The sequence below is a fragment of the Nannospalax galili genome, unplaced genomic scaffold, assembly GCF_000622305.1.
Source record: "Nannospalax galili isolate Female #2095 unplaced genomic scaffold, S.galili_v1.0 scaffold310, whole genome shotgun sequence".
Lineage (NCBI taxonomy): Eukaryota > Metazoa > Chordata > Mammalia > Rodentia > Spalacidae > Nannospalax > Nannospalax galili.
In genome coordinates, this window is record NW_008328488.1 from 61,170 (window position 1) to 72,564 (window position 11,395).

At 47.0% G+C, this 11,395-nt stretch overlaps 1 protein-coding gene across 2 annotated transcripts in view; it reads right to left on the minus strand.

The window, feature by feature from the left end:
* Nucleotides 1-11,395, minus strand: part of Slc6a5 (solute carrier family 6 member 5) — a 52,333-nt gene that overhangs the window by 34,081 nt on the left and 6,857 nt on the right. For both annotated transcript variants that reach the window (XM_017796632.1, XM_008827205.1), the window contains 3 exons: nucleotides 10,442-10,573; nucleotides 9,990-10,163; nucleotides 405-546 (listed from right to left, as the gene is read on the minus strand). In XM_017796632.1, the coding sequence (XP_017652121.1) occupies nucleotides 405-546; nucleotides 9,990-10,163; nucleotides 10,442-10,550 (425 nt within the window). In that variant the 5' untranslated portion in view covers nucleotides 10,551-10,573. The remainder of the gene's footprint in view (nucleotides 1-404; nucleotides 547-9,989; nucleotides 10,164-10,441; nucleotides 10,574-11,395) is intronic.

Here is an 11,395-nt window from a genome sequence, read left to right on the forward strand (position 1 = left end):
GCTGTTTCCGCTTTTAAACTAAAAGTTTGCCCTTGACTTGTTTTCTTCCTATTTACTTCTCTTCCCTGAAGATGGAGGGCAGATGTGTGTGACCGTTTGGTTAACTGCAGGTCTGCTTAGGTTACAGGAGCCAAGACTGCCACTTTTTCTCCTCAGCAAAACGATTACAGCAGCACTGATCTTGTTCCCACCAGCCATCATTTAGTCCCCTCATTTCCAGACCCGCGATGCACAGCAAATTGCTGTTGGAAACCAGACCAGGACACAAGCTCCCTTTCTGATCACTGGAGTCAACAGGAGAAACATAAAAGAAAGCAAGCCACCCTCCCACCACTCACACCTCCGGCCTGCAAATTATTCTCCCGGTTTCTCTTACAAAGCTTCCCCGGACCAAGCTATCTTACTTGAAGTACTCTTCGCTCCCGCTGACAAACGTTTTGTTGGCCTGGCTGGTGAAGTTGACCATTGTCAAGTTCGGATAGGCAGTCATACAGAAAGTTGAGTTCTTGATCTGTATTTTGGGATGGTCACCGATAACACAGGAATCTGTTTGGGGAGAGAAGATGGAGTAGAAACAATGAGGTCTGTACAGAGAAAGGATGTTTGGAGCAGAAGCAGGCACTGAGTACTGGAGAGGAACTTGGGAAAGTGTTGGGGGAGCAGAGCTGGGTGTGGAAGAACTACAGGATTCTGTTTCTTTCTTGTGGGCCGTGTACCCTCAGCAGTGCCTTGTACTGATATCAAAGACTTAAGCAGCACCTGCTTTCGTGGGGGGCCAGGAGCATCCCAAGAATTATCTCAAAGAATTTTACAACAACCTATGCAGAAGCAACTAATACCACCAAAAATAAGGCCTAAAGCGGGCAGTGACTCTGCCAAAGTCCCACAGGTGATGAGGAAGAAAAAAGTAATTGAAACCCAGATCCTCAGGATGCTATAGAAAACAAGTGACTTGTAGACATTAATGTAACCAGAGCTTAGCTTGCAAAACAGAAGCTCTTCTCAAGAGCTACTGCTACAGAAGGCTTGAAAACAAGCCCCCTTGGCTAGATGGTAGCCCTACCCTGAAACCGCAGCCTGTGTGAGGCAGAGGCAGGCGGACGATGAGGACCGAGATGCAGCTTAGTTGGTAGATTAGACCACACAGGAAGCCCTGGGTTCAGTCCTCAATGCTGCATAAATCCAGGCATGGTCGTGCACTTGTGATCCCAGCACTGAGGAACTGGAGGGAAAGGACCAGAAGCTCAAGGTCATCCTCAGCTACATAGCAAGGTCTAGGCCATCCTGGGCTACATCATGAGGTCCTATCTCAAAACAAAGAACAAGTTCTAAGTACCCCCTGGACCCACTGCCTGGAGTCACAGACCACACACAGTAAGTACCCTGAGACACCTGTGCTTTGTACTTCTTACCCTCATGTGGGTTAGCGCCTACACTGTGTGCTGGTAAGGCTTAGGCAAGACCTAACAGTTTCTCAGTGAATTTGTTCGCCACGGACACATGGAAATATCCAGAAACATTTGTAACTCTCACAGCTGAGCAACTGGGCGCTGCTACTAAATCTACAAGGCACAAGTCAGCTACCCTACAACACAGAATTATACAGCTCCAAGTGTCAATAGGGCTAAGATCAAAAATAGGAGGAGGAAACCAACCACATGAGTGTTAGCCCAGCCGGCACCATGCTGGGCTCAGCTCCTGAAATCTTAAAACCCAGCAAGTCTGTGTCACCATCTTCACTTTAGAAAGGAGGAAGGTCTTTCTGGCTACATTACAATGTCTTTCTGACAGCATTATAAATATAGGCACATGATGGGGTATAGCTCAGTGGTAAAGCACTTGCCTAACATAGCTAATGCCCTGGGCTCAATTCTCAGCGCGCGCGCGCACACACACACACACACACACACATACACATAAATAAATAAATAAATAAATAAATAAATAAATATGGACAGACATTTTAAATAAAGAATCCTCTGGGATTCCTATAATTTTTATAAAGTCGTAAATAGCAGTAACAACAAGTGACACTATGTGGCACTCACCGTGCCTCTGGGCTATACAAAGCTCCTTATATGCACCAACTACCTTAAGCCTCATAATAAATACAGATGAATGGACAGACATTTTAAATAAAGAATCCTCTGGGATTCCTATAATTTTTATAAAGTCGTAAATAGCAGTAACAACAAGTGACACTATGTGGCACTCACCGTGCCTCTGGGCTATACAAAGCTCCTTATATGCACCAACTACCTTAAGCCTCATACTACCCCTCTGGGATAAGTCCCAGAATCAGAGTCATCTCTGTGTGACACAGAAAGAAAATTGCAGCACCAAGCCCTGCAGCCACTTACCGAGGTCAAAAGGAGCCAGGAAGAACACGGTATCCCCCCCACCTGGATTCTATGTTCTTAACTACCTGACTCCAAAGGAGACAGCAGGGGTCATGCCCTGAGATACCTACAGAGTCCACTAAGGGGAGTTGAACTGAAGGATGGAATGCTCCGGGACAGACACAGAAAATGGATCGGTATGAAGCCTTCCCTTTCTAAAATGGGGGAAATGACTAGATGGTTTCTGGCTATCAGGGCAGAAGCACAAGCACTGAATCTGGAGTGTGTGTCCCGATCCACACCCTCTGCAGGACAGAACAGCAAGGTGGGGTGACACGGGCTTCAGACTTGCTGCAGTCTGGGAGTGCCTCAGACTCCTGGGAATGGTGGCATCTCCTTCACAGGGCTATTGCAGAGGTCAAGTTAAGTGAGATCAAGAATTTAAAAACCCACACCCAGTACATCCTAGGTGTAACTCAGTCGTCATTGTCATCTTACCATTTTGTGAAGCGGACATCTCTGGTCCTCCATATCACTTCCCGGTCTGCGCGCCTACCTCAGTTATCTGCAGCTGCCCACACATGCCCAGGTAACTCAGGATACTGAATAAAGATTCAAACAACGTAGACCGGTGATGTGCCTCAGTTGTTAAGAGTGCTTGCCTAGCATGCACAGCCTGGGCTCAGTCTTCAGCACTGCATAAACCATGTGCAGTGAACACCTGTAATGCCAGCCCTTGACAGGCTGACACAGGAAGATTGCCAGGAGTTTGAGGGCAGCCTAGGCTACAGAGTGAAAACCGACTTCCAGGCTAGCCTGGGCTACAAAGTGAAAACTTGTTTCAAACAAAAAACAAGCAAACAAGATTCAAATGGCAATCACAAATTCCTTCTCTCTTGGTTGGTTCCTTGGGAACAGGATCTCTCACCAGAAGTACTAATGACTTTGAAAGTCAAATCATTCCTTATCCTTGGGAAGCTATCCTGTGTGATAAGCAACCCTGACCTCTACTAACTCAATGCCAGTAGCACTGGCCTTCTCCTGGTGCAACACCCAAAAGTGCCTCTGAGCAGGGCCCCATATCCTGGTCAAACCGCTGACTGAAAATCTGTTTTGAGATGTCTCTAAGTACTTTGCTATTCAATATTATCTTCTTTAATTAAAAAAGCAGTTTCAGGAAGATTCCCGACTAATAACCATCGAATGTTTACTGGGGAAGACTTCTGTCCCCCAGCAGCAATCTGAATGAAAGCAAAGTTCCACTCAGATCCTTTTGGGTTAAATAAGCCCAAGACTTATTTCTGATTCCCCTGCTAAAAAGCAAGTGCATCCCTCGACAACACAGCAGACAGTAGCAGGGATATCAGAGTATAAGGGCTCCTCTAGTGGGGGGAGGGAGGCTAAGGGAGGGTGCTACCTGGGAAGTGGGTGTATAAATAAATTTTAAAAAAAGAAAAAAAAATAATTCTTCAAAGCATAAAAATTTGCTCCTTAATAATTAGTAGATGTGAAAAACATTACCATTGAAATCTCGCTGATGACTTTATATCCATGCTCAGATGCCAAGGATCTCAGAAAGTAACCAACTGTCACTAGTAATAATCAGATATATAGAGATTAGAAACGCATGTGCAAACATCTTGATATCAATTACATTAAAAATGAATTTTTCTACAGGGTTTATACTGAGTTCAATATTGTATAACTGTATTAATTCAACTGTAAACCTAAAAATTTACAGCCAATTTTGGAAGAGAAGCATCTTAGCTCTGGAAATTGTTATTGGCTATGTCAATGCTGTTGTCATGAAATGCTTCTTCTAATTATATGGTTATTAAATAAATAATTAAAATTTTAAAAAGCAAGTGCACCCTAAGACCACAGGGCTCCCTGTCAAGTCCTTTGCTTCCAAAGTTTCCCTGTGAAGACGCGGGCAGCTCCCTCGCGGGCGTCGGTGGGAGGCTCACAGCCAGCAGGACAAGGTCCCGGTCCCGCCCGCCTCCCGCAATCGCCCTTCCCACCACTGGGCGGCAGGAGCGAGCCTCACGGCGCTCCGCCCTTCGGGTCCTCGGGAGTGACGGGCCCTTTCATCAGAGCTCTGCGGCCCAGCAACCCCGAACAAAAGAACTGCGATAACGATCGGCTACATTAGAAAGCTGTTGCAATGGGATTCTCTTTACAGGGCAATTATTAACAAATGAAAGCGCAGGAAAGACTAGGGAGGAAAGGGATCATTTAATTAAAGTTCTAATGAAAATTAAGCCATTCCAGATATAGAAATGGTATTTGTATTGTCCCTATTTTGCACTGACCCAGCGAGGTCTTGTTTGCACAAAACAGTGGCTGTTCTCATTCTGCAGGGCAAGGACGAAGTCGTTCTCCATTGCGGACACCTGGAGAGCTGAGTCATCTTAACCGCCTACAAACCGCGCCTCAGAAAATACCTGGCAAAGTCAAGCCAGGCATGGTGGGATGTGTCTGAAATCCCCGTACATAGGAGGCTGAGAAAGGACGAATACCAGTTCAAGTACGAGTTCAAGGTCAGCCCAAACTACACAGCAAGACCTATTCTTGATTAAAATGGGAAGGAAAGGGTTGGAGAGATGACTCAGCGTTTAAGAGCACTGGCTGCTCTTGCAGAGGACCTGAGTTCGATTCCCAGCACCTACATGGTGGCTAACAACAGTCCTAACTCCAGTTCCAGGGGATCCAACACCCTTTTCTGACCTCCACCGACATTCCACAACATAGGTGCACTTACATACATGTAAGCAATACACTCATACACATAAAATTATTATTTTTTTTAATGGGGAGGAAGGAGGATGAAGAGAAAAGACCAAACAAAATCTAGTTCAACCCATGGGAACACTTGGTCTGTGGGGTTGGAAGGAGCCTAGTGTCTCCATGATGACAGAGTTCCCAGACAGAATGCTCCCAGCAGCACTGAGAGGGGCACGAGACAAACAGCCACCCACTCACTGTGTGTAACGGCCACCATGGCAGGCCAACTGCTCACTTGTCCCCCTGTCCTGGAGGATGCCAGGCTGGGGGAGTGGGGTGGGTTGGGGTTGAGAGGGAAGAGAGTTGCCTGGAAGGTTATTTGGGAGACACTGCTTGGGGGACGGGGTCCATCTCCTGAAGAAGCCTGACTCAGTGTGCCCACTGGGGAGACACCTCGAGAAGAGGCACAGTCTGAACTCCCAACAGTCCAGCCAAGCAGGGCTCTAAAGTCACCTGTGTCTCCATGGGTCAGGACACTGTCTCCTTTTCTTAGTCATCCCAGAACAACACGAGATCAATACTTGTGTCAAGGAAAGCCTGGCACAGAGGAGAACAAACCCAAATGCAAATAACAGAGAATGGGGTGGGGAAGGCTGCACGGAGAAAGAGTAGAGACCTGCACCTTGTTTAATTTAACAATAAGTAAGTAAGTAAGTAAGTAAATAAATAAATAAATAAATAAATAAATAAATAAATAAATGCCTTTAGCTAAGAATGGGTAGGATTCACCAACCTGTCCACACGCTCATTGGAAATAAAGTGGAAAATGTTCATGGTCTCTTTGTGCCCAGAGCTCACACTGGTTTTATGGTGAGTACCAGGGGATGCTATGCTTAGCTGTGCCAGGCCTCCCTCTGACTTTCAGATTTATTTGCCTCAGTGGAAACACCATGAGACCAAACCAGGACAGGGTCTTGCCCGATTCCTGGGGTCTCACCCGGGTGTATGGCCCAGTCAACATGCTCAGCTCGCTTTAAAAAAAGAATAAACACACATACAAACTATGTGATAAAAGCATGTCCATGACAGAAAATTTAGAAAAGAAGGCCCCATCTCTGTCATCATTAACATTCTCATGTCATCTGTCCACATATGCTAGTAAAGATAACAAACAGCACACTGTAGGTGCACCATGCATTAACATCTCATTGGTGCAGTAAGGCCTTGTCTATGTCTTATGGATATTGTTTCTAATGATTATAGAACACTTTATCCTATGGATGAGCCATAATTTCTTTGAACTATATAATTATATGAATTTTATCATTAAATTTGTACTGTTTTCCAGCATTGTGCAGATGGTTGTAAATAGCCATCTGTGCGGCACTTACCTAGGTGCCTCTAATTTTGCCCCAACATTAACATAGACTCCTAGATGAAGAATCATTAATTTAAGTATTGTGTACATAAGCTTTCTTTTTACTGTGTGTCCCTGACTGACTTAGCATAGAGCAGACTTGAATTCACAGAGCTCCACCTGCCAAGTTCTGGGACTACCCGGCTAAGCTTTCTTTTGATCCCACAGAATTTCAACCATAGACAGCACCTGTAATGATGTCACTTTGGTGGACCTTCCAAGACTAAACAAGTGGATTCTTTAAGCACGGGGACAGGTAGAAAATCTGGGGTCATGCAGCCCAAATTCCAGTACTGTGTCTGTGTCTACTTTGCAACTTCCGACTTATTTTGAGAGCCTACTTAGTCATTTGAAAAAAGTGATCACGTCACTTGCCATTGGAATTCATGGGACTCCTTTCAAAAAAGTCAGAAATAGCATTTATGAAGCTGCTTTGCAGTCCAGAAAGCCTTTTTTAATTTTTTAAAAATTTATTTATTATTTTATGTGTGTGAGTGTATTGCCTGCATGTAGGTAAGTGCACCCATGTCACGTAATGCCCACAGAGGTCAGAAGAGGCTGTCGGATCCCCTGGATGGAGTTACAGACATTTGTTAGCTGCCATGTGGGTGCTGGGATTCAAACCTGGGTCTTCTGCAAGAACAACCAGTGTTCTTAACCACTGAGCCATCTCTCCAGCCCCCAGAAAGCCTTTCTTTACTTTGGTTGTGAGGACTTCAACCTCAAATTGAAAAGCAGGCGTGCTTGGACTAAAATCCCAGGTCTACCAGGTTTCCATCTCAAGACTGAGCTCAACATTTTTACCTGTAAAATGGGAGCATGAAAGAGCTCCTTTGCAGGCTTGCTGTCCACCTTAACCAGTCAGTACTGGTGGTAGATTCTATTAAATGGTGAGGTGTTGCACAAATATACTCTTGATAGAGGGAGAAGTGTGCTTCTGAATGACTCCCTTCTGGGGGACAGCTGCAGGACACTGATCACCATGGCTGCTGTGATCACTCAGGCAAGGTCTAGCTTTAAAGCATCCTCAGAGCCTGAATTAAAGCAACAACTTAGAAAGGGATTTCCCTCCCCAGGAACAATCTGGAAAGGGCAGGCAGAGATCTGGGATGACTTATGACCTTGAGGCTTTTTCCCATTCCAGACTGCACTCCCTAGAAACCACACTTGGCCTAAACTTGGCAGTTGTTTTCAGGAGGCTAATCTAGCAGCTGATTGATAGTTGTGATTCTGTGAAGTGCTACCAGGTGGGTCTCCCCAAGATCACAGGCTTTTAGAGCTAACTGCGGTATGGCGTAAAGATGGTGGGCCCCTCCATTCTAAACCTGAGTGGGTCCCCTTGTCAAAGGGTACAGAGGGGCTGCAGATGTCGCTTGGTGGTAGAGCACACACTTGCCAGACACAGGCTCTGGACTCAATCCCCAACACCAGCAGAAGGGTTGGGAAACTTCCAGCCTGCTGGCTCCTACCTTGGCTTGCAAGATAAAAGGTTATTTTTCTTTTTCTGAGGCAGGGTCTCATGCCACCAAGACTAGCCTCAGACTTGCTATGTAGTCAAGAGATGATTCTGAACTCCTGCCTCTACTTCCAGAGTGCTGAGACAAGAGCTATGTGCTGCTACCTCCAGGACGCCATAGTAGAGACCAATCTTGTGCATGCTAGGCAAACACTACCCACTGAGCTACAGCTAGGCAAACTTTCTGCCCACTGAGCTACAGCTAGGCAAACCCTCTGCCCACTGAATAATATCCCCAGTTCAGAGCTGAGAAACTTTCAAAAGGCAGATCCCTAGCCTTCATCTCCAGAGTCTGATTTTTAATTGGTCGGGAGTGTCCCTTAAGTGATGCTTTGCTTTGTTTCTTACCAGGTGACTCTGATGTGCAGCTGCCAGTCCTAGGGACCACTGTTCTAACCTGAGAAAACCATCAAGAGGAAAACAGTAAAGATGAAGACATTGATTCCCACAGAGGCCAAGGGACACTGGCTCTGAGTCACACAACCAGAGAGTGGAATCTTCCACCTGGGGACCTTCACAAGCCCCCGTCCCACACCTGAGCATTTCCAGGTGTGCAGAGTTTGGATTCAATAAGAATGAGTCTCTCTTTCCTTCTTCCTTGGTCTTATTCAAAAGCTTCTCCAGCTGGAGGTTGGGTGTACTGTGTGTGTTTCACGTGTGTTCAGGTATATAAAAGCACTACAATGTGAATCGTGTCTTTAGAGATGTGCTATTCTCTTGGGAGTACAGGAGGGAATAATTCACAGTCCTTTACAAATCCACAGGGCCAAACAATGCCCCAGTTCTGCAAGGTGCAGGCTCTGTAGGGGAAGGATCTGGCTTGAGAGGCGACCATTAACAACTAATCACTGACCTCAGTAAAACTGACCTCAGTAAAAACCCACCTTACATGGAAAACCAGATCCACCAGGCTGAGACTTCTTATAGGTCCTCATTAAAATGACCAGAGTTGCCCAAGCAGCTGACACTAGTACCTTTCCTTGTGAATTAAATGTTTTCGCAGCCACCATCACACTGTCCCTGCCTTTCCTCTGCCCAACAGTCTCATGAGCAGGTAGGGCACAGACTAGTTCCTGCTTCTCCTGGCATTCATTCCTACCCTCAACCCCAAAAGACGTCAATTTACCAGCTTCTCAGGCCCAACAGATTTTACACCTGGAACAATCTTCCCTCACTCCCCCCAGCAGAGAGTCCAAGCCCAGGCCCCTGATGCTATGCATGTTTCTAGCAGGGGTCTAGGTCAGAATCTGCTCTCATGTTTACCTTGTACACAGAGCTCAAGGATCACGTGTACCCCCCCCCCCGGACTCTAGGACTTACAGCATTGCTTTTAGAAGTCTACCATGCAGGATCTTGACAAAATGGTCAGGAAAGGGGGTTCTAACCACCTCCCAGATCACACAGCTAGGCTGACAAACACCCTATGCAACAAAACAAGATCCTAGATGGCTTAGTAAAAATGCATATTTTGGGGCTGGAGAGATGGCTCAACAGTTAAGAACACTGTTCTTACAAAAGACCCAGGTTCGAATTCCAGCACCCACATGGCAGCTAACAACTGTCCGTAACTCCAGTTCCAGGGTATCCCTACAGCCTCTTCTGTCCTCCGTGGGCATTGCACGACACGGGTGCACTTACTTGCATGTAGGCATAACATTCATACACATAAAATAAAAATACTAAACAAAATATTTTAAAAAGCACTTAAAAATGTGTATTTCCTGGCCTCCTGCAACCTAAGAAAGCCAACATCGTTGGTGGAACTGTGGACCTGCATGTTTAACAAACGCTCTGTGTGTGAATGAGCAAACGAGGCTTTGACCACTCCCCACCCCGAGATATGAGCTTTTTAAATGTTCCTGCTTGGTTGTTTGAGCTCAGCTCTGTGCCCCACAGCATAGCACAGGCCTGGTGTGCAGCATAAGTGCTCATTTAACATTTGTTAAATGAATGAGTGACTCAGCTCCACAGCTACAGCGCCGTCCAGACTCACCTAGTAAAAGCTTGGTTTTGTCTTTGCACTCTGGTGTGTTCCAGGGGTTGTTGCAGGAGCCCCAGGGCAGCACAGACACAAAGGAGGCAAACAGGTAGAAGAGGGTATAGCAGATAATCACGTTGTAGTATATGGCTATGAGGACGGAGATGATGAGCATCGCAATACCACAGCCTGCAAATGCAAAGCACAGCACTGACCCCAACCCAGCCCCACGCAGGCTCACAGCAGGGCCCAGGCTGAGACCACGGAAGGATGCACCAACTGACGGTGGAGTGGACCCTCTCCCAGCGACGCTGGGGTATTGCTCCAAGGACCCCACAATGATCTCAGAAGAATGGAATAAGGGAAGGAAGGAGGGAGTTTTAGTGGTCACAAGGCAGGTCTCCCTCCCTTGGGCTGGGTGATGGCAGACAGAACAGGGCGGGGGGCAGAGAGGAGACTGGACTCACCCTGCAGGGCTGGGATGGCCTTCCACACAGACACAGGACCCTGGCTGGCAAACTGGCCCAGTGACACTTCTAGAAAGAAGATAGGCAAACCAGCCAGCGCCAGCATCATCAGGTAAGGGACGAGGAAAGCACCTTGGAGAGAAAGTGGAAGAGGTCAGGGGGCACAAGTAGGGCAGGGGGGCCAGGCAGGGCATGGGGCACAGGCAGGACTCTGGTGCTACTTAACCCTCTGGATGGAGCTGGGCTCCCTACCAATAAACTGGAGGACGATTTAGCTCCTTTTCTAAAGAAACTTTTGGCATTCCAGTTCAACAGCAGGCGCCCAAAGGACATTTAGAACCTTCCTCCAAAAGTCGTAAAGGCCTACCTGAGAATATAGCACGTTTCCAACTTCCCACCATGGGTTGTGCTCATGGTCTTTTATTCTTATAAAACACCCCAATTTCCCCAAATTATGACTGTCCAGGGGCAGACAAATCCTTGTCTTTGACTGGAGGCAGATTTGGTGAACTCCCATCAAACCCAGGCCCTCCAAGGACCTAAACTCTGCAAAGCTAGATTCAGGGAGCCCTCCTCTACAGTAACTCAAGTGCCCCCACATCTTCAGCCAACCAGGGCTGGGCTGCTCTGCCCACAGACAATTGTATGCCTACCCACCCCAAACTCCCCACACCCCCACACCCAGCATCACCCTGACCCACTTCTCAACTTCCCTCTCCACTCAGAAGCCTTTCCTTCACAGAGGTCTGTCCCACCAGGCCCTCCCACAGTCCCTGGTCCCAGGTACTCCCTCTCTTCATAATATTTATGTTGCTGTCCTGTCTAGACTGTGTGCTCCCGCCTCCAAGGGTTTCCCCTTCAACTCTGTTCTTCAGAACACCCAGAGGAGGCCCACATGACATGTTAGGGCTCTGCTGGCTTACTGGAGTCTCTGGGGTTTTGTTCTTCAAGGAT